A 24,471-nucleotide genomic window follows, 5' to 3' on the forward strand; every position below is an offset into this window, starting at 1 on the left:
TTTATAAACACTATATAGCTTATTTACTCCACAACAAACCCTTTAAATTTAACGGTATTGCAAAACAAGAATGAAAAAATGAGTAGCTATAAAATTTTATATTAAACTATGAAGTAAAACACAAATTAGGCTATAGTGGCATTCATTATAAACAGAATACAACATCAAGCTAAAATGAATTTATAGCGAAACTAAACGGCATTAGGCTCACAAGCCTCTCTCATTCCACATCCAAATGCTTCCATTTTTGCCATGTCACATTTGGTTGCTAAGCTATTATCTATGATGTAAACAAGGCTTTGTACTTCACTTGTGTTAATATCACTCTTCACACGCGCAATGAATGCTTGTTTCAGCGCTGCAAGCTGATTTTACAGGACCTTGTCAATTGTGCAATGTTACATTTATGTTTGGTTGACTGCATTTTAGTTTGATTAATGGCTGAAATGTCAAGTTAGTAACGCTTAAATGTGTGTGTGTGTGTGTGTGTGTGTGTGTGTGCGTGCATGTGAGGCACCTGCGTAATCACCAATCAGTTAAATAAAAAAAATAATAATGTGCACAATAATGTGTCTTTGACCTTCATTATGTATGTTTTGATTATACTGTGTTGTAAATAAAATACAAATCATTTAAAAAAAAAACATTTTTTTCTAGAAAATGCAAACACGTACATCCATCTTGGTCACTTATTACTGTAGCACAGTTTGTGCTGAATACAAAAAAAGATTGTCAATAGTCAATAGTATGGTATAAGTAGCTGAAATAAGCACAAATATCAGGGCATGTCAAAACATCTCAAGGGCCCCAAAACCACCTCAGACCCCAGAGGGTTCATGTAATTCTTAAACAGTCTGAACTCATTCCATTCCTGAAATGGCGTGCAGCAGCTCACGGAAAGAAAAAGAGGAAGTGCATCAGAATAATTCAGATTCCCAGCATCATCGGTCTAATCTGGGTTCAGATGATCACTGCTCTGCTGCGGTCAAACTCACTCGTCTCCAAACCTCAACAGTGAGATCCGCTCTGAAACACCACAGCTGATATAATTAACACACTATTTTAGTTATGAAAGTCAACCATATCATCTGGAGTAGATGTTAAACATCACTGTAAAACTTCGTATGGAATATGATGATTCCATAATCACTATTATCATAATCATTTGCAGAAATACAGCAAATATGTTCCCTCATGGAAGTGTGGCGACAGCAGCGAGCAGATTGACACGTAAATTCGTGAAATTCCTTGTGTGGTGTGGGATCATTGTGAGAGTCTGTCATCCTCATATAGGATGCGCTCATCTTCATTAGATGGCCAATTTGACAGATTTACAGCAGCTGCAGCAGGAATCATTCTGTTTGCACCCAGCCTGAACTCAATGCCAGTCAAATGAAATGAAATACTTCTGTCTTCTGATGTCTCCGTGACTTGGTTTAGACACATTTACAAACCTTCAAGTTCCTCATTCATGCATCTAAGGCCTGCAGGATCATCTACATCTCCACCAAAAACCATTTTAGCAGGAGTTTCAGTTGTAGAAACCCATTTAAAGACCGAAGAGGAACTGATATCTGAGTGTGTGACTGCATCATTTGTCCAAACTGAGAGATGATCTCAGATATGTTGCCGGGTTCATCACTTCCTCGTAAACTGCCACTAAATAGCCAAACACTAAGAAAATTAGGATAAGCTACTGAATATAATAATTTTCATATATGAAAAATGACTTGCGCCTTGAAACACAAAAACACAATAAATGCTGTCATTGCTTTCGGAGGTGGATGCTGCTGTTTGGGAACGCAGTCATGTAAGACAAATATATATTTTTTGATGCGCTTGGAGGAATTTATTCCATCTCCCATTATTCGCATTACCCCTTTTTCGCACAAGTCAAAAACCACCTCAAGCGAGAGTGAAAAAAAGGGATTTTTATTTGAAATTTGGCATTTCCATCACTCGTTTCTCATGCAATACTTCAAAATGTGCATTAAAACAGGGTGATGGAAACCCAGCTTGTGTGTTAAACCAGTGCAGGCTAACCGAGTTCACATCCAGCAGCAACACGCTTCAGAACACACTAGAAATCAAAGCACAACACAACGAGACCACAGAAAAACTTAAAGAGCGGTACAAATTCAGGTTTAAACACAGTAAGTTGCACAGAGAAGCATCTGAATGTCTGTTCAGTAGTCCCTATATCCACCTTATTTGTCCCGTAAGAGCAGATGCGCCTAGTTTCCAGGGTCTTCTGCTTCCAGCTATTTTTTAGCTGTACAAAATGTTAAAAATGTTTCATCATAAATACTCACATTTTTCAGATAATAATGAAAGAGGGACTGATGAAACAGCGGTGAGTTCAAGATTTCTGTCTTGACAGCTCAATAAAGTGTCATTCATGCAGGTTTGACTCTTTGTTGTCTGAAGGTCAAAGGTGAGAATGAAGATAAAGGGATATATGAAACCATCGACATGTCCATTCCAGCAGCTGTGAGTCGACTCAATCATTCAGCATTCAGTTCACTGTCTGTCCTGTATTACTCTACATATTATAGTGCCTGATATGTCTGTTTGTGTATTAAACATGTGCACTGATGTGTAGGAGCAGACAGATGATGTGACTTATTCTGAAGTCTATGTTTCCAGTAAAATCACTCAATGTGAGTAGATAGCAGCTCATTCCCTTGCTCTTCATCTCTGACTGCTGTTCAGTCCTATTCAGAGAAAATCACAGCAGCTTCTCTCATCGACACACTGATGGACAGAATCTGTGCTGTTCTTTCAGGCTCATCAGGATACAGTGACTTACACTGCCATCAGAAGAAGGACAGATTGAAGCCCTGATGTGTTTTCATACAGGCCAGACTCCAGCTATCCCCCTCCTGGGGCTTGCTTGTCCACTGGATTGCAGTGTGTTACAAAGTGTGATGTCAGACAGAACAGAATTTGATCTTGTTATCTGAAATGTTTCAGAATTAGGTTTACATTGTAAATGAATACTTAGGTAGCAAAATTCATTCTGTGTTTTTCTGAATGTGTTTTCTTCATCTGTTTGCACACATTGTTTGCCAACTTTTCTGAGACCTGTAGCAGGCATCACATTTGAAATTAACTCATTTAGTGGATAAAAGTGTAAAATGTCTGTTTAAACATTTATGCAGCTAATGAGACGCTAAGGATAGGGGGAAATCAATACAGCATAGCATTGTGATATTTTCCATGGCAATACTGTATCGATACACGGAGACCAAGTATTAATCTTTTATTATACTGTTTGGTAGAATAATACAATGTTTCTTTAGTCCACTAGATGGTAGTGTTGAGTTTGTTTCTGGTGAGGTCAGCATGCAGCAAGTTAGTCAAATAAAATAGCACAGCAGTGCATACCTCTTTACATTTAATTAAGGTGGACTAGATTAGACTAATACAAATAATTGAGTTTGCCAGGTGCATACAACATTCGGTAACTCTTTAGATCACTGTTTCTTACTGCGTAAATTATTCAATAACACTTAACTCAGTACTGTTAACTACTGATGTAGATGTGTTAACTGACCAGTACGTTATACAATTTTATAATTGTGTTAAGTAGCTAATCAATAACTAATGAACTCTTGTCATAATTGCATTGTGCGCATGTTCTGTAGGAAATCTGCTTCGGAAAGGAAACCCAACTCAACGGTCTTGCCATAACTATCCAACTTACTACAGATACAGTACACTCATTTGAAAATTGTTCTTAGCCAATTGCAGAGTTTTTTTTCAAGATTTTTCAGTCTGGTTTTAAAGTCTACCACAGTACAGAGTCTGCGTTGTTAAAGGTACTTAAAGTCCCCCTGTAGTCAAAAATGTTATCCCCTAAAACTCATCTTTGATCATCAAAATGACACATTTAAATGTTATTTCTTGTGAAAATAATTTACACAAATAACAGGTACAAAAAAAATAATTTAAATAACAGGTACACAAGCCTATTAGGTCTTTAAGGTCTTCTGACCAGTCTATTTGAATTGTTCAGAAGACGAGGTATAAGCGAAGGGGTGGTTGGGCTCCAAAAAGATGGGACAGTCTTCCTTCTCATCTTAGAGTTGCTCCTACTCTAAATATCTTTAAAAGATATCTGAAGGTTCATTTTTATGTTTTTGAGACTGCAGTATGTTGAAGCATAGGTTTCTGTGGTAACACTTCAGAATACTGTTCCATCATTAATGAATAACCACACAAGAACACATGAGAAACGCAATATTAGCACTCTAGTAACTAACAAGAAACTCTGATTAATGAATTAGTAAGTAATAGTGCTTAGTCGAGTGTGGTAGTTCACTATTAGCTAATCAGTAACTACTGAATACAGGTTCATAATTAATATGAATAATACATAATGAATAATTAATTCTAAAGTAAAGGTCATGGTAACCCACTAGTAATGATTAAAGTATTACCAAATTCTTCAGAAGTAATTACTAATTATTTGGATCAGTATTCTAAAGTGAAGATCGTGATAACTCTCTAGTAATTACTGAAGTTATTGTAAACTTTTAAGGTTCTGGTTAGTAATTAATTTTGCTAGATTTGGTAACACTTAAATCATTAGTGGGTTACCGTGATCTTCTCTTTAGAATACTGATCCAAGTAATTAGTAGTTTCTTCAGAAGGATGTAGTAACACTTGAGTCATTACTATCCAAAACCTCACATATATCTCAAAAGCTTTAAATCACGTCAGTCAGTATTAGGGAGTTATGATGCTTTTCACTTTAGAATACTGATCCAAGTAATTAGTAGTTCCTGTAGAAGAATTTGATAATTCTTGAGTTATTACTAGTGGGTTACCATCATCTTCATTTTAGAATTAATTATACATTATGCATAATTCACATTAATTATGAACCTGTATACAGTAGTTCTTAGTAGTTCTCCAGGATATATATATATATATATATATATATATATATATATATATAAAAATAGTAGTTATTGATTAGCTAATAGTGAACTACCAGTTTCAACTGAGCGTTATTACTTTATTTTTTTTACTTTCATAATATTTGGTGGAGATCGGTCACCATAATACAATTCTGCCAGCAGCAGCCTGGTCATGTGTTTTCCAGTTTGCAGTTGTTTATTCTGAAAGTGAAACAAACTAAGAGTGAAACTGCACATTGTTGATTGCTCAGTCAACAGAGAATAACCAGAGACCTACTGAGAGCCCAGGAACATCCCCTAACCCCCTCTAGACCAATCAGCATCGAGAGTCTGGACCTGGAGGTGTGTCTAAGAAATATATCAGGAAGCTGCAACATGAACACAACTCAGACTGAAGTTAGACTGGAGTGAACTAAAGCACACAGGTAAGAGACGTTCCTTCATTCAGATCATTCTAGCTCTTGTGCTGCAAACAATACAATGTCCAGTGTTTTACAGTCAGCTTCAGCTTCAGCACATTCTTCATGTTTGGTTTTGCTCCTGCAGATGATCATGTGTGACCGTGTGTCGCTGAGATTTCATGTTGGTGATTTAACTCTAGCACTCGATGTGTGTGTGTGTGTGTGTGTGTGTATCCTGTGTGTGTGTGTGTCTGTGTGTGTGTGTGTGTATCCTGTGTGTGTGTGTGTCTGTGTGTGTGTGTGTGTGTGTGTTAGTGAACTCTACAGCCTGACTTGTCTTGATAGATGTTCTGGCCATGTTTTGTTTGAGCTTTAAAGGGCTTTGTTTATGTGACATGATTAACTTGTAGAAACCAGCATCAACTAAAGCCAGTCTGGTTATAGACTGTAGCTGGACACAAACAGATCTGACAGCATTTATCTTATTCAGCCTGCTTGTGTAGTTTGTTGTGAAAGTGAAAGTTCCCCGAGCAGAAAGAGGAAATGTTGCTCATGTGGGGAGTTACTGGACTGTGTAATGCAGGATTATTGGAGTATTTCTCAATGCGGTTGATTAAAGGAAGTGAACTGTGTTTGGGTCTCCAGTGGCCATGGACAAACCAGTGTGCTTGATTGACACGGCGTCCGACGGGAAGCTGTGTGTCCAGCGGTCAGCGTTGCAGGTTCTGGAGCAGATCCAGCAGCCCGTGGTGGTGGTGGCCGTGGTGGGTCTCTACCGCACCGGGAAGTCCTACCTGATGAACCGACTGGCGGGGAAGCAAACAGGTCAGCAGCATCCAAACGCTGTTGTTCAAATGATTGCATGCGAGTCATTGTGGGGTTTCTGGTGTGTGGTTATCAGGGTTTGCACTGGGCAGCACAATCGAGTCCAAGACGAAGGGCATCTGGATGTGGTGCGTGCCTCACCCCACTAAAGCAGAAACCACTCTGGTGCTGCTGGACACCGAGGGACTCGGGGACGTGGACAAGGTGACAAACTAAAGATAATTTAGTTCCATAATATATTATCTGTATGTCTTTCTGTTGGTCAGTCGTTCAGGCCTAGTGGCCTGTTTGAATGGACAAAGTTCTGTAAGCTTGTTTACTTTTTGTAGTGACCGACCCAATCTGAACAAATATCACACTGTATACCAATCTCGCAATCACTGATCATTCAATATCAGGAATTGTGTGTCTGTTATGGCCTGTGGTCTCATGTCGTCATATCTTGTCTGTCTCAGGGCGACTCAAAGCATGACACCAGGATCTTCTCTTTGGCTGTCCTTCTGAGCAGCACTCTAGTCCTGAACAGTCGAGGAACTATTGACAACAGGGCTATAGAGGAACTGCAGTATCCTTCTGATCAGAATTTATATTTCATTTTCAGTTTGAAGTTTGTTTAATATGAGAGCTTGCAAAGTATTTAGGTAAATAGGTTAATAATATGTAAATTACAAAGACACCATGTAAAGCAACCTCCAAATTATAGATGTCTTTTGTCCATTTCGGAAATGAGCCATTAGCTATAATTGCTCTGGTACAGCTCTTCTCAGGTTACATTATTGCTTTTATGTGTTGTGCTGAATGTTCAACAATCCTTTGACTCACACTGAACAGATATGTCACTGAGCTAACAGAGTACATCAAGATCAAGTCACCTGATGAAGTTGTAGATGACGGAGAGTTTGTCAAGTTCTTCCCCAGTTTCATCTGGGCTGTGAGGGACTTCACTCTGCAGCTAAACATCGATGGGAAAGACGCAACAGAAGATGAATACCTAGAGTTTGCTCTGAAGCTAAAACTAGGTTATATGTAAAGCCTGAAAGTTTTATAACCAGCTTTGTTAAACTGCGCGGCTGGATTATCACCATGCTCTTTGTCATTCTGTTAGCAAACAAAACCTTTCTAGACACTTCCAGTCAATGATTTTAGCTTTCTGTGTTTATCTACAATGATAGCCAAGGTCATTTATCATTAACAAGCTGGCAGTTCATTTGATGTTAAAGTTTTCATTATGTGCACTGTGAAGGCTATTTTGACTGAAGGACAGCTTTCTGTTTTTCTTTTGAAGGCAACTCTATTCAAGTGAACAATTACAATCTTCCAAGAGAGTGCATTCGCAAATACTTCCCATCTCGGAAATGTTTCACCTTCCCATTCCCAACCAATCCAGACAATGTCTCTTATCTGGAGACACTGGACCCAGCTGAGATTTCAAAACGCTTCTTGGAGGTCACAGATCGTTTCTGCCAGTTTATCTGTGACCAGAGTCAAGTGAAGAATCTGAAAGATGGACACACGGTCACCGGTAGAGGTAAACCATTGGTTCATTTAGACAGTGGCTAATCCAAGAGATCAAATCATAGGAAGACTCATTTATTTCTATAGCCCTTCTCACAATAAATGATTTAAATGGTGATTACCGCATGAGGCAGCAGTTTAATTGTTGTTGTTTGTTTTGCGTGAGGCTGTTGTTGCGATAGCTATGAAGATTGTAAGTTTCGTTATCGCTACATTAGTTCGCTACCCTTTGCAAAAATGCTCCTCAGTCTCGACCTTAGCATTTGTCTTGCACATAAGTAAGCTATTAATCTGACATGAAGTCGATTTGAGAACTGTTCGACCTACAAGTAAAGCATAGCGTTTAATGTACAGTAATATTAGTATCACTCAGCTCAAGTCAGGCAGCGCTAAACCATAGCTATAGTGTCAAGATGGAGAAACACCTCACGTTTAGCCCGTCATCTGCTTCAAACATTTGAGTGCTGAAATTAAGATTCACAGTGGTTTATTTGCCCTGACTAAATTCATGTAACATCTTAACATATTTATGACATCACAAATTGTAAATCCCGCCTACTGATATTTGAATGGTTGGGGGATGGAGCGAGCACTTGATTGAGCTCTGCACGTTTCACAATCTATCGTTCAACATCTTAATGACATAAAGCTTGAAAAGCACGGTTTCAAAACTAAAGCTGATAGGATTGCCTGTCGCAGCATCCATCTATTTTTTTTACTTTACTTGGGTTCGACTCCTCTGCTTTCCTACAGTTCTGGGTCATCTTGTAAAAACATACGTAGACACCATCGCCAGTGGAGCTGTGCCGTGTCTGGAGAATGCTGTGATCGCCATGGCAGCGATTGAGAATGAGGCTGCGGTTCAGGAGGGGCTCGAGGTGTACCAGAGTGGAATGGAGAAGCTAAAGAACTCTTTCCCTCTGGAACTGAATGAAATCACCTCAGAACACCAATGCTTCAATCTCATGGCAACACAGACCTTCATGAAACGCGCCTTCAAGGACAGTGATGGGAAGTACTTGACATCTTTAGAGGTAGGTGGGAGTGGACATGCCAGATTACAACAATAGGTTGGTTTTAACTCACTTTTTTGGAAAACAACATGAAACTCACTGCTAGGACTCCAATAACAACATGGGTGACAAAGTTAATTCGAAGACAGATTATTTAGTAACAATCCAATGAACTTTAATTAACAAATGCCCACAATGGTTTTAAATGTCATGTGAGAAGTTAAAGGGATAGTTCACCCAAAAATGAAAATGTGATGTTTATCTGCTTACCCCCAGGGCATCCAAGATGTAGGTGACTTTGTTTCTTCAGTAGAACACAAATTAAGATTTTTAACTCGAACCGTTGCAGTCTGTCGGTCATATAATGGCAGTCAATGGGACTCACGGCTTTGAGAGTATAAAAAAACATACACAGACAAAACCAAATTAAACCCTGTGGCTCGTGACGATACATTGAGGTCTAAAGACACTAAATGATCGGTCTGTGCAAGAAACTGAACAGTGTTTATATCGTTTTTTTACCTCTGATCCGCCGCCCGGTCCAACTCTCCTGAGCGCGTTAAGAATCCTTCCTGTTTTGTTGTGCTGTTTTAGGAAGCCATCAATCATCAGTTTGACCGGTATCTCTGGGACAATGAGAAGGCCTCCGAGGCAAAATGTGAAAGTCTTCTATCAGTTCTCTCTGAACCAATGACAGAGAGGATCAATCAAGGATTTTATGCCAGAGCTGGTGGGTACGATCTCTTCTGCCAGGACCTGGAGGACATTGTGACTCAGTACAATACACTGGCCTGTCAAGAAGTCAAGGTGATAAATGTTACATTACTAACAGAACAATGCTATTATTATTGATATTATTATAATATGAGCAATATCACACTTATAGCCATGCGATATGGCTGTATATCGACACAGCTGTGATTCGTCCATAGTTAATCACAGCGTGCTGATATACAGCTGATAGTCTATTTGTGTGATATTGCGTTTATACAGCAGTTCGACGGCACAAGTGTGTAAATACATATGAAACACCAACAGGGTGTCTTTAAAAGCCCTCTTTTAAGCAGAACGACTTCCTTCCACCACAGATCCAAATCTAAAGTTGACAGTTGAACAGCTGAGCCCAAGCCTCCGCTACTAATTCCATAACGTCACTTTAGAACTAGTAACGAAGGAAGGTTGAGTTGTTTAATTGAAAGCTTATTGTATTACTGTAAAAGCAGTGTATTATGTATAGTAGAGTATTATGAGAGAGAGTGAGCGAGTGTGATTAACTGAATCTGATACAGCATTCATTCTGCAGATCAATCTCATATTCACAAAAAAGTCATTAGTTTGAATGTCCACTAAGGAAAGCAACATCTGTATTATAGTTTCATCTGTTAAGGGTAATTTTCTTATGACCGCGTTGCTCAGTGAATTTGTTGCATGCATCTTACATGCTGTCGTTAAAAGTAAAAATAACTTCCTTGTTTTCAGTCTCTTTCAATATAAAAGTCTGCTGACTCGTAAAATCAGTCTCTTGTTGCCGTCTAATGGCAGAACAGTGCCATTAAAATCACTGTCACAGAGACACACTGTTTCCCAATAACAAATACTATTGTATATGAAATATTATTTATTGAATATTAATATTTAATAAACACAACAACAACAATCATAAAAGTTCCTAGGCAATTCAGTCAAAAGTACAAAGGCAGTGCTCTTAAATACAGCATTGAAGTTACATAAAATGTAATGTGATGAGATTTTGTCCTCAGCCAAAACTATTTGCTCTGGAACAAATAATAGATTAATGAGACCAAAGACTACCCATTAGATTTATCCAAAATGGATTATATCTCATGTTCAATCACTATAGTAGAGACATCAGAGCCAGCAGCAAATTCCAGAAGATCTGGCCGAGATGAGGCGCTCTCTCTGCGGGTTCATGAGCGCAGAACAGCCACAGACCATCTGGAGCTCACAGCTCCGAAATATATTGCACATTTTCAAATAGACGTTATCTTTATTAGCAAACCACATCTTTGAAGTCTAAACAACTACATTCTCACCTAAAAACTCTTAAAACTACCTTCCGTGACACAAAAAGAGTATTACTTATAAACTTACTGTGGATTTGGGCGTCCGCCGTGACACTCGCTGTGAGAAATACTGCAAGCGGAGTGATACAACCAGTGAAACATTTGGAGTTACAATATCGCTTATCAGTCAATCACATTCAAGAACCAGAAAGAACTGTTGTGTGTGTATATGAAGAGTTCAGATGCAAAAGCCTCTAAGTGCCGTCTGAAATTTTCTTCTAAAATTAGCATTTTTATCAGGCTCCTAATTGTAGGTTCAGTAATTTCACTTTAATGGCAATGAATAGGTTTTTTCATTGTCATTAAAGTGAAATATTGAAGCAATGACACTAAGTTTCTTCAGATATTAACATTTTTACCATCAGGTTTACTCTTTCTGTGTTTCTTCATAGATTGCCGAGGTGTTGGAGAAATTTCTACAGCAAAAGGTTGCAGTTACCACAGCCATTCTGCAGGCTGACGATAAACTAACCGAAAATGAAAGAAGGATTTGCGGTAAGAACTTTGTAGTAGACACAGTAAGCCCTAAACATGATAATATGAATAGAATCAAATCAACCGTTTTGAACACTTATGTTTTCAGTGTGTCAAACAAGAAGGGATGATGTTGTTAGATTTGTCTCCTTCATTTAACCGCTTCTTTTTTGGCTGACCAGAGGAGAGAGAGAGGGCAGTTCTTCTGGAACAGGAGATTAAGGCCCAGGAAGAGAAGCAGCGTCAGCTGGAGGAGAAGATGGCGATTGAAGAACAGAATAATGAAGAGAGGGTGAGACAGGTCATACAGAAGATGGAAGAGGAGATGTTCGTCCAGCAGCAGGAGACAAAGCGCGCCATGGACAGTAAGCTGAGGGAACAGGCTGCCCTGATGGAGAAGGGCTTTCAAGAGAGAGCTGACAAAATGGCCTGCGAAGTAGAGCAGTTGAGGAGGAATAATATAGAGGTAGAGGAGAGGAAGTCCAGAGAGTTCGCAAAGATGATAGCGGATCAGGAGCAAAGAAATGCACAGAACATGGAAGTGCTGAGGCAGCAGCACAGACAGCAGATAGATGCTATTAACAGCAGACCGAGACCTGCGTCTCGATCCTGTTCTATACAGTGAAATGTGTTGATAGTCGTAGTGCACTGCTTTTACAGAACTCTGAATTCATAACTACGATAATCTCACTGAAAACAATATGTATTTCATTGAGTTTTTACAGAAAACACTCACATGTAACTCCCTTTGCAATCGTTTTCACAAACATTTTCATAACTGACTGTTAATTACAGTTTTTTTCCTCAGTACTGTAACGGCATTTTATTTTGCATTTAATTGCATTTATTTTGTAACTAATTTACGTAACACTGTTACATGTAATATGACACAGTTAATCATAGAATCCTTATGTCTAAGTTAGCTTGTTTTAATTTCTCTTGGGTCCAATGCTTTTTGCTATGTATATAAATGATTTTCATCTTTCATGTCCTGACATTAATATACAAATGTATGCAGACGATACAGTGATTTATATACATGGTAATAGTCTGACACAAGTTGCAAATGAACTTATGAATTCTATGGTTAATGTGTCGGCATGGCTAAAAGAGAATTACTTGCAACTAAATGTGTCCAAAACAGTATGCATGTTCTTCTCTAAGTCTAACGGTATCATTAAAGAGCCGCATGTTTACGTGTCAGAGCTGAGGCTGCAGGTAGTGCCTCAATATTAATATCTGGGAATACTGATTGATTCTGTACATTTAAAGTTTTAGATTAATTTGTTCATGGGCTGAATGTTTCAGATGTTTCAGGGGAGTGAACATCACATACTGATTAATAGATCATTAATTAACACAAAATGCAATTGTTAAATGTTAATAAACTTTCAATTCATGCAGTATATGATCAGGCACTTTATAACAATATTCAAATGATTTGAACAGATATTAAACACTGACACTGAACAGCTTATTTATTAGTGTGCATTTGAACGCTTGCTAATGTAATTACACTGGTTGCTTTAGCTGATTAAAATCATTTTTATATCATCTAATGCACTTTTTACATTTGCAAATATTGTCTAAATGTCAGTAAATTAAATCTCTTTTAGACATTATTCATGTTGACATGATTGATTAACTACAGTCTGTAAAGTTGACACTTTTGCAATTTTTGTGTTCTGCGTGCACACTTCTTCTACTTACACATATTTGCAAAGTCTATTAATTATTTGTTCAACTTTTTGCTGTACCATGTTGAACCCGTTCATCATTTGTTGATGAACATTTTCTATTAATCGTTAAGTATTCATTATAGTGCTCAATTTTTATGCTTTTTAGCCCTGTTCTTTTATTACTGTAAAGTAACCGTTCAAACGTTACAAATGAACAAGTATTTTCTTTCTTTTTTGGAAATTTTTCTTTGTGTTGATGTGTGATGAAAGGAATATCCTCTGATATTTTCTACTATGAGTATTGAGGCAATAAAACAATTTTGCACCAAAATTACTTTTATGTGGGCTTAGTTGTTATTTGTATGTCTTTAGTAAGAATATACTGTAAATACTCTTTGATCAAACTTTACTCAGCTTTTGTTTGTTATGGTCTGGTGGTTGTGGCAATAAATCCACACAACGAAGGAGTAAACAAAAGGAGTCTTCTTTATTTAACAGCATCAACACACTTATGACATTGGTTAACAAAACCATGTGGAGAACTCAGGACCTTTAAAGGGATTGGGACAAACGAGATAATTAATCAAACACAGGTGATGGGGATGATAGATAATTAACTAATGACTGGGAAAACCAAATATGGGCAAAACAGGGAACTAAACAGAAACCAAACCGTGACATTGTTACAGTAGCTAAAAGTTTATCTCTCATAAAGATCCTTAAGCTAACACTTATTTTAAGAGTCCCTAATCATGTGGTAGTTAAGCATTAACACAGCGTTTCCTGCAGTTTCCTATTTAGCACCCAAACTCTGGAACAATCTACCTAACGCTGTTCGGGAGGCAGACACACTCTGTCAGTTTAAATCTGACACTTCATTTCCAGAGATATAGTCGACTTGAAAGCACAGACACTATTTAAACTGAACTGAGCTGGATGACGACGACATCACTGAATTCAATGATGAAATGCCTTTAACTAAAAATTGAGTGTTTACTATTGTCCTTTTGCATTATTGGCAAATTATTTTCCTATTTAATACTGTAAAGCTGTTTTGACACAATCTGTATTGTTAAAAGCACTATATAAATAAAAGTGACTTGACTTGACTAAACAGCTGGAAGTGGAGGATTCCTGGGAAGTGAACTGCTCTACCTGCGTTTCCCAGAATTGACTCCAGATCAGCCGGATCACCTGGAAACGGAGTCTCCATTCTCCCTGCAGTGTAAGCTGTCATGAGAGCAGATCGTTCTTTACCTGTTTTACAGACTCACAGACACGCCACTCAAACACAGAACCAGGAAACAGGAGTCACGTGAGTTCAGGGAAAGAGAAACTGAAGTGTGGTTGAGCTGGTGTGTGCTTGTTTTTGTATTCATGCAGTAAAATGGAAGGAGCCAGAGTTTTTCAGGATGACTTCATGTGTTCAGTGTGTCTGGATCTCCTGAAGGATCCGGTGACTACTTCATGTGGACACAGTTACTGTAAGAGCTGTATTACAAGCCACTGGGATCATGAGGATCAGATGAGAGTCTACAGCTGCCCTCAGTGCAGACAGACCTTCAGTCCAAGACCTGCTTTAGCTAGAAACACCATGCTGGCTGAAGTGGTGGAGAAACTGAAGAAGAGGAAACGTCCTTCTGATTGTGACGCTGGAGCTGGAGATGTGCAGTGTGACGTCTGTACTGGAAGAAAATACAAAGCCGTCAAGTCCTGTCTGCTGTGTCTGGAGTCTTACTGTCAAACTCATTTTGAGCGGCATGAGGAGTTTCACTCAGGAAAACGACACAAAGTGACTGAAGCCACTGGACGACTGCAGGAGATGATCTGCCAGAAACATGAGAAGATCCTTGAGGTTTTCTGTCGCACTGACCAGAAATGTATATGTGTGCTGTGTACGATGGATGAACATAAAAACCACGACACTGTATCAGCTGCAGCACAGAGGACAGAGAAACAGGTATTTAACACTAGACACTGATGAAATATTGCTGACACTCGTTTCATATGTGTTTATATCGACACCCGTATTAACAGCTTACAGCATTCACACTGAACACGACAGCAGTAATGAACAGCAGCTGCAAGAAGAGTTTCACTGTTCAATGAAAATACACTGTAAACATTTTACAACACAAACTTTCATGAAATAGCCTTTGATTAAACAACATAAAATAATCGAGTGAACTCTTCACCCAAAAAAATACACTTCTGTCAGTCAAAATATAAGCTCTGCTACACAGCAGAAACAATCTCAGTGTGAAGCTCTACATCTCAGTCAGCTTCACTTGTATAATTCTTGCATTCAATCACTTGATATTTATGATACTTCATGTATGATGATTATAACAGATAGCCATTGGTTATCAGTTCCATTTTTACTGGATTCATCTGTTCACATCAAGTCAAGTTGGGTTTTATTGTCATTCTGCTAAATGTGTGGACATATAGTGGAACGAAATGTCATGTCTCGCAGGACCACGGTGCTACATACTAGTTAAACATAAGATAACATACACCAATGCAAGTATAAGAGAAAAAAAAAAGCATCTGACTATACATGTTATACTATAAATACTATAACTACTATACCTAGTTGCCTAGATATACACAAACTGAGACTGTACAAGAACTTTACATACTGTACATGAAATTGTGCAAAAAGATAGAAATACAAATAAAAATTGTATATATATTTTGTACATTAAATTGTTGTGCAGATTAAAGAGAGATTTTGTGGGAAGCAGTGCATAGTGCAAAAAGATTTGTAGTGCAATGCTCAAGTAAACATTATCTTATTGAGTTTTTGTAGCAGGGAGTGTTCATAGAAAGTGTCTAGTGTGCATATAGTGGGATGAGTGTGTTACTACAGGTGGTTTGTATAGCCCACTCACCTGTGTGTAGCACACTCAGAATTGCTCTTAGGAAAAGTTGTCAACTGTATTAATGAGTTGGGTGAGTGGTGGGGGGTGTCAGAGGGGGACAGGGAGATTGGAGTTAAGAGCTCTCACAGCCTGGGGAAAAAAGCTGTTGAGCAATCTGACAGAGCGAGCTTTGATACCCCGGTACCTTCTACCTGATGGTAGGAGCTGGAAGAGGTTGTGGGAGGGGTGGGTGGGGTCTTTCACGATGCTGGAGGCCTTGCTGGAGCATCATGCGAGGAAAATGTCCAGGATGGAAGGGAGATGGCGCCGCTTTGTTCGGACGCCGTCCAGGTGTTTTTATCTACTTTTTTACTTTCCTTTTTTACACATCTCACGTCGGCACTGATCACCTATAACAAAGAAACACTTTCGGACATTGGAAACCGCTACTCCAACCTGTTCCAGGACACTTTATCCAGGAATCCAGCATGGCCTCTGGAGATTCTTCGGAACGCAGAGATGAACAATAACCCCCCGATCAAGAAACACCGTGGGAAACGCGCTGGGATTCGAGATAGACTCCGGAAAAGGGCTCACAGTCCTCCTCTTCCGAGCATTCTGCTCACTAATGTCCAATCCTTGGAGAATAAGATGGACGATTTTAGAGCCAGGATTAGTTTCCAACGGGACATAAGGGACTGTAACATCCTTTGTTTGTCAGAAACGTGGCTTTCGTCGTCTGTCCCGGACACTGCTGTAATGCCAAGTGATAACTTCTCTGTTTTTCAGATGGACAGAACAGCAGAGGCCGGTAAATCCAGGGGTGGAGGAGTATGTTTCATGATTAACAAGAAATGGTGTGATCCCAGGAATATCTCCATTCTGTCTCGTTCCTGCTCGCCTCATCTGGAACATCTTTCCATTATTTGCCGCCCATTTTATCTGCTCCGGGAGTTTTCATCGATCATTGTTACTGCTGTGTACATTCCACCACAGGCGGACACTGGCTTGGCTTTGTCTAAACTTCACGATGTGCTCAGCGGCTACATTAACAAACATCCTGACGCTGCCTTTATCATCGCGGGGGACTTTAACAAAGCCAACCTCAGGCAGGTCATGCCGAACTTTTATCAACATGTATCCTGTCCAACTAGAGGACCGAACACACTGGATCATTGCTACACTCAGTTCAAGAATGCCTACAAATGCCTACACTACCGGCTTTTGGCAAATCGGACCATGCCGCCATTTTCCTCACACCGGAATATAAACAAAGGCTCGTTCAGGATCCTCCGGTGCAGAGAGTAGTGACGCACTGGTCCTCCCACTCAGAGGCTATGCTACAGGCGGCTCTTGATGACGTCGACTGGGACATGTTCCGGGCGAGTTCTTCTGACGTCAGCGAGTTAACGGATGTAGCATTAAGCTTTGTATACACGCTAACCGAGCAAGCTACAGAAACAATAACGATAATGACATTCTCCAACCAGAAACCGAGGGTGGACAGAACAATCCGTGCTGCGGTTAACACACGCACTGCCGCTTACAATGAGGCTCTTCTGACCGGGAATACGAGCGAGTACAAAGCATCGTGCTATGCTCTCCGTCGTGCAGTAAGAGCCGCTAAACACAGATACAGAGAGAGAATTTAATGTATTTTCCATCTCAACGACTCTCGACGGATGTGGCAGGTACTGAGGACCATCTGTGCCTTCGGAAACAAATCCTCCGCGGAGGTGAGAGCAGATCCGTTGCTGGCCGACGAGTTAAATATCTTCTACGGCCACTTCGATTGCAACGGCGGCAGCGCGTCTCTGCCGTCCAGCGCGTCAGGAAGCAGCAGGCAGAGCAGCGATAATCCTGTAATCACCGTGTCGGTGGATGAGGTTCGGAGGGCGCTAAAGAAAGTGAACGTCAGGAAAGCAGCCGGACCTGATGGGATAACCGGCCGTGTTCTGAGGTCCTGCGCTGATCATCTCGCTGGTTTGTTCACTTACATCTTTAATGAGTCCCTTGCTACCTCCGTGGTTCCCACCTCATTTAAAAAATCCGTAATAATCCCTGTGCCTAAGAACAATAAACCCTCTTGCTTGAATGACTATCACCCAGTTGCCCTCACATCTATAGTCATGAAGGTTTTTGAGAGACTTATAAAGAGCCACATCTGCTCCTCCATCCCTGATACTTTGGACCCTCTTCAGTTTGCCTATCGCCCAAACAGATCCACGGACGCATCATGCCATCTCTCACGTCCTCCACTCTTCCCTCACACACTTGGACAGCAACAATGGGAATTATGTAAAGCTGCTATTCATTGACTATAGCTCAGCTTTCAACACTATAGTCCCCATCAAGCTGGCTTCTAAACTCACAGACCTCGGCCTAAACTCCTCACTCTGTGACTGGATTCAAGACTTCCTCACCGGCAGACCTCAAGTGGTGAAAGTTGGCCAGTATAATTGTGTGTGTGACGAATAAAAATCTTGAATCTTGAGAGGGGCACCGATGATCTTTGCGGCAGTGTTCACTGTTCGTTGTAGGGTCTTGCGGTCAGCAGCACTGCAGTTCCCATACCAGACAGTGATGTAGGTGGTCAGCACACTCTCAATGGTGCCCCTGTAGAAAGTGGTGAGGATGGGTGGCGGGAGACTTGCCCTTTTCAGCCGGCGGAGAAAGTGGAGGCACTGTTGTCCCTTCTTGTTTAGTGACGTGACGTTGGTGGTCCAGGTGAGATCCCCTGAGATGTGCACCCCCTGGAATTTAGTGCTGCTGAATCTCTCCACGGTTGATGGTCAGTGGGGGGTGGTCAACGGAGTTTCTCCTAAAGTCCATCACAACGTCTTTTGTCTTACTCACATTGAGGGACAGGTTGTTAGCACCACATCATTTCGCCAGCTGTGCCACTTCCTCTCTGTAGTGCGTTTCATCGTTGTTGCTGATGAGGCCTACCACAGTTGTGTCATCAGCCATCTTGATGATGATGTGGTTGGAGCTGGACTTGGCAGTGCAGTCATGGGTCAGCAGCGTGAAGAGCAGCGGGCTGAGCACACAGCCTTGTGGGGCACCTGTGCTCAGTGTGGTAGTGCTGGAGGATTTGCGGCCGACACGGACTGACTGAGGTCTTGCAGTTAAAAAGTCCAGCATCCAATTACAGAGGGGGGTGTTAAGGTCCAGCAAGTTTAGTTTGTGGATGAGCTGTTGTGGGATTATAGTGTTGAATGCTGAACTGAAGTCGATGAACAGCATTCTTACATAAGAGTCTTTCTGTTCCAGGTGAGTAAGAGCTAGGTGGAGAGTGGTGGATATTGCATCGTCCGTGGAACGGTTTGGACGGTATGCAAACTGGAATGGGTCCAGTGTGTTTGGGAGACTGGACTTGATGTGATGCATGACTAACCTCTCAAAGCACTTCATCATGATTGGAGTCAGTGCTGTGGGACGGTAGTCATTGAGACAGGACACAGGTGATTTATTTGGTACCGGTATGATTGTTGTGGATTTGAGCCATGTGGGGACGACTGCCTGGCTCAGCGAGGTGTTGAAGATGTCTGTTAGGACATCTGTCAGCTGTGCAGCACAGTCTCTCAGAACACGGCCAGGTATGTTGTCAGAGCCCGCAGCCTTTCGTGGGTTAATCCAGGACAGGGTCTTCCTTACGTCGACTGGAGAGAGACAGAGTACCTGGTCGTTTGGAGATGTGAGTAGTTTTTGTGCAGGTGTGTCGTTCTGTATCTCAAATTGTGAGTAGAAGTGGTTGAGTGCATCTGGTAAGGATGTGTAATGATCACTGGCCTGTGGTGGGGGCTTGTAGTCAGTGATGGTCTGAATGGCTTGCCACAGGGCCCGAGTGTCTTTACTGTCTGTGAAGTTGTTGTTAACTTTTTTAGCATATTGTTGTTTTGCCTTCTTGATGCCACGAGACAGATTGGCACTTGCTGTTTTGAGGGCTGCTTTATCTCCTGATCTGCATGCTTCATCTCTGGTCTTTAGCAGCCCACGAACCTCTGCTGTCATCCATGGCTTCTGGTTGGCACGTGTGGTAATAGTCGTTGTATGTAGTTTTCTGTGAGATTCACTATCATCCGTTTATCATCCTGCAGAATCAGCTGAAGGAGATGCAGAAGACGTTCCAGCAGAGAATCCAGCAGAGAGAGAAAGATCTCCAGCAGCTGAGAGAGGCTGTGGAGTCTCATAAGGTGAGTCCAGAGAAGAAGAGAAGTTTGTCTCAGTCTCAGTTCAGACTCACTGAAGCCTGAATCACTGTGTGTCCTAACAGCGCTCTGCACAGACAGCAGTGGAGGACAGTGAGAGGATCTTTACTGAGCTCATCCGCTCCATTGAGAGAAGCCGCTCTGAGCTGATACGGCTGATCAGAGATCAGGAAAAGCAAGCAGTGAGTCGAGCTGCAGGACGACTAGAGCGACTGGAGCAAGAGATCAATGATCTGAGGAGGAGAGACGCTGAGCTTGAGCAGCTTTCACACACACAGGATCACATCCAGTTCCTGCAGGTAACACAGATCTAGAAGAACAGGATCATAGTGGACTTGAGCAGATCCTGCTGTGACAGGAGACTCACAGAGAAACATTCCATGAGAGTCTTAATATATAATCATCAGTCACACTCTCATCTGATCATCTTCTTTTGAAAGAGATGCAGTCACACTTTATATTAAGTGGCCTTAACTACTATGTACAATGTACTTATTGTGGTCATATTGTATTGCAAATCACTTTTGCTGCTATTGAGGTGGGATACGGGTAATGTTAGGGACAGGTTTGGTGGTATGGGTAGGTTAAAGGGTGGGTTAAGGTGTAAGGGATGGGTCAACAGTGTAATTATAAATGTAATTACAGAAATTAATTACAGATGTAACTACGTATAGGTATTTTTAAAAATATAAGTACAATGTAAGAACATGTATGTACACAATAAGTGCATTGTACCAAATTATTAATTTAAAAGTAAGTACATAGTAGTTAAGGCCACCTAATATAAAGTGGGACCAGAGATGCTGCTTACAAATAGGTTTCAGCTCTGGAAAACTCTTAGGAATAATTTCTTTCAGCTGTTTCTTCTGGAAGACATATTTAGCTGTCAAACACCACTAGCGCCACCAACAGTTCAAAACGTCACTAACATTTCAGCTTTTTACTTCATGTTTCCTTCTGATTTATTACATGATGGTGAAATCAGTGAACTTGATAGTGCAGATTCTGAGAAACATTCATCAAAATTGGATCAGGCGATCTTCAAACTTGATAAAATTTATTTTTATTGGCCTGTAACACATTGATCAATTTTACCATGAAGACCCCAAACATGAAGTGAGCCTGTATATCAGCAATGCTTCATTTTATTGAAACTAACCATTATTTATAACTTTAGAGATCCTGAAAGTTCACAAGGACCTTTAAGACATGCTCAGGTTTGGTTTGGTTTAATCTAATCATAGCCTTTCAGCTGCTTTTCCTGAGCAAATCTATTCAACCCTACAATGAGACTCTATTGATGTGCTTGAGCTGTTAGATGAACATGTTATGTTCTTAGCAGATGTTTTATCATTCAAACTATTTGCTAGAAAGTTTTCATATAGTGTAATTGTCAGATACTAGAATGTGTAGCTGAGCTCTAATGTGATGTAATGAATATGAGAAGAATGAAGGTGATGCTGTGAAACTGCTGGATTGAGGTGAGTTACTAAAGATCAGTCGAGTCAAATCTGATGTTGGAGCAGGTTATTGGGTGAAGTGTGGAGCTGATGAGTTTTGATATCTGTTTTCTGTAGAGTTTCCAGTCTCTCTCAGCACCTCCTGAATCTACAGACGTAAATGATGATCTCTTCAGTTCTCTCTTCTCTTTTGATGATCTGAGAGATTCTGTTCATCAGTTGAGAGACAAACTGAAAGATTTCTGCAAAGAGGAGCTCAAGAAGATCTCAGACAGAGGTAAAGTCCTGCAGATTCATCTGCTCTCAGAATCGAGTCCATTATCATCTCATATCATGGAGAACATCATATTAGAAATATCTCAGGAATGGATGCAGGATCATGAGAATCACACTGTTCATGTCTGTTGATTTCCACAGTCACATTCACCAACATTGTTCCCAGGACCAGGAACCACTTCCTACAATGTAAGTCAGTAAGAAAACAAGCAGAAAAACTGAGTGTGTTCATGTTCTTCCTGTTGAAGGAGAAAGAAGAGTTTTATAATTGATGATGTAAATGATGATTAGCACAGATATCTGGTCATCTGTACTGAGACACTGATGATACACTGAACATGAAGAGTTCAGCTACATGAAAAGACCGAACAGATTAATAATTCCTGATTCTGATGTGTTTTATCTCCATCAGATTCCCAGCAGCTCACTCTGGATCTGAACACAGTGAATAAACGCCTCCGTCTGTCTGAGAGCAACAGAGTGATTACATACGCTAAAACAGTTCAGTCGTATCCTGATCATCCAGACAGATTTCAGTATTATTCTCAGGTGTTGTGTAGAGAGAGTGTGTGTGGACGCAGTTACTGGGAGCTGGAGTGGAGTGGAGATAGAGGTTTGCATATATCAGTGTCATATAAGAGCATCAGAAGGAAGGGACGGGGTAAAGAGAGTTGGTTTGGATCTAATGATCAGTCCTGGAGTTTGCGCTGCACTCCCTCCAGTTACTCATTCTGGCACAATAACATAGAGACTGATCTCCCTCTGAAGTCCATCATCAGGAGAATAGGAGTGTTTGTGGATCACAGTGCAGGAACTCTGTCCTTCTACAGCGTCTCTGACACAATGAGCCTCATCCACACCGTCCAGACCACATTCACTCAGACCCTCTATCCTGGGTTTTATGTTTATGAGTCATCAGTGAAACTGTTGATGAATCAAAATATTGTAGGGAGATTCTACCCATAATGCTTTGAGCTGCATGATAAATCAGTAACAGCGAGATGTTATAGAGTCTCTTCTTTCCTCTTCATGACATTAATACAGCAGCTGAACTTCTGTCAGTGAAAGAACGTCAGAATAAATGTGTGTAATACATCCTCATATAGACAGTAAGATCAGTGTGTGTGTGAGTCCTGCTGAATGACCGTGTGTTTCTGTGATTTTCTCTGTTTGTGTTGATTGAAATCAGTCATTTAGTTTTTAATGTAGTTTTACATCATTTTTATTATTACTATCAAAATGACCTTTCAGTTCAAATGATCACACAGTCAATAAATCATTTTTATTATTCGCCTTATGGAGCTCCTGTCCTTTTCAGTGTTTGTATTCTTTTGTCTTCTTTTTTTATTGTCATGCATTTAATTGTTAAACATTTAGGTAACGCTTTAGATTACAGCCCGCAATGTACCGCGGAATTAAACAGAATTTACAGCGCACCTATTTGTAACTATAGAGTACCTCCACAGTACCTACTCGTAGGTATAAGGGAACAATATGCAACGTTTGGGGAATAAGGGGGTAATAACCTGCTAAATTATAAAGCATTTATACTGTATTTTATAACTAAAGGGCACCTATTCTGAAATTACATGGTATGTATTACACACAGATCGAAATTTAGACTGTTAGTATTTCATAAGAAAGGTGTAACTATTTTAAAATTACGTGGTATTTATAACCTACTGTGTTAGGCAACAATATTATGATTTCTTTGCCTTATTGTAATAACACAAAATATATGATGCAGTATATTTTTACACTACTTACTGGGTTGTATTATTATAACATAACTGTATATCTAACATGACTGATACAAATAGTAAACTGTAGTAGTATAATTGAGTAATTATAGAAAAAGTTAAAAACCACCATAGTCTTCATAAAATTTTACCACAGTTTACTTATGAATATATGCTATAGTATTTACTCGTGTTTCTTTATGTAGGGTTCATGGAGATTACTAAAGTATGTGGAAATGTTAAGGAATTTCTGCTATGATTTGGTTGAAAAATTTCGGTTTTACTTCATTTTGATAGTCTCTTTAACACATTCTGTTGACTATAAGTAATGTTGCACCTATATATCTACTGACTCTCATTAGAATGTTAGTAGAGTATTAGTAGACTGGTTAGGGTTAGGGTTAGAATAAGTTGACATGTACTTGCAAAGTTACTTATAGTCAGTAAAATGTTTGTTGAGATGCCATCACATTAAAGAGTTAGCAGATATTAATTAGACAGTCTACTAATATTCTAATGAGAGTTTGTTGCCATGTAGGTGCAAAGTTACTTATTGTAGACAGAATGTTCAAAAGGGACCATCAAAATAGTGTTACCATTTCTATATGAAAATTTACCTGATGAAAGAGCATTGCATATGGTCATCTCAGCAGCGAGTCAGTCAGCAGCATACCGTCAAGGTGCAATACAGTGGAAAACTAGATTACCTGTTTCCAGCTACTCCCAGGATGTAACAAATATAACATCATAATACACAACACGTGTAAATTTACTGTATAACTGATGGTTTCATAGCTGTAGTGCTGTAAACATGTGGTTTGAGGCAAGTAGAATAAAATGTACTACAACATTTTTCTTAACTACTATGCAAACATACACCCTTGTTATATGTAGTTACTGTGTAAGTGTAACATCCGCGGGCTGTAATTTAAAGTGATCCCTTGTTACCCTCTCGTTACATGTAGTTACTGTACAAGTGCAACATTAAACTATTTTAATTATGCT

The 24,471-nt window shown here is 40.0% G+C and overlaps 2 protein-coding genes across 2 annotated transcripts; both read left to right on the plus strand.

Annotated features, from left to right (window-relative positions):
• Window positions 1–5,277: 5,277 nt before the first annotated feature.
• Window positions 5,278–13,380, plus strand: LOC306856278 (guanylate-binding protein 4-like). The gene is made up of 10 exons (XM_079395453.1): window positions 5,278–5,350; window positions 5,972–6,151; window positions 6,228–6,355; window positions 6,607–6,716; window positions 6,983–7,170; window positions 7,437–7,679; window positions 8,420–8,700; window positions 9,274–9,486; window positions 11,156–11,258; window positions 11,420–13,380. The coding sequence occupies exons 2-10, from the start codon at window positions 5,977–5,979 to the stop codon at window positions 11,860–11,862; spliced, it is 1,884 nt and encodes a 627-aa protein (XP_079251579.1). The 5' UTR covers window positions 5,278–5,350; window positions 5,972–5,976; the 3' UTR covers window positions 11,863–13,380.
• An 843-nt stretch (window positions 13,381–14,223) lies between these two features.
• LOC306856429 (tripartite motif-containing protein 16-like) lies at window positions 14,224–24,471 on the plus strand. The gene is made up of 6 exons (XM_079395722.1): window positions 14,224–14,876; window positions 19,881–19,976; window positions 20,057–20,290; window positions 21,569–21,728; window positions 21,869–21,916; window positions 22,140–24,471. Exons 1-6 carry the CDS (start codon window positions 14,304–14,306, stop codon window positions 22,691–22,693), a joined length of 1,665 nt encoding a protein of 554 aa, XP_079251848.1. The 5' UTR covers window positions 14,224–14,303; the 3' UTR covers window positions 22,694–24,471.

Source organism: Barbus barbus, assembly GCF_936440315.1.
Source record: "Barbus barbus genome assembly, chromosome: 3".
In the NCBI taxonomy this organism is placed as follows: Eukaryota; Metazoa; Chordata; class Actinopteri; order Cypriniformes; family Cyprinidae; genus Barbus; species Barbus barbus.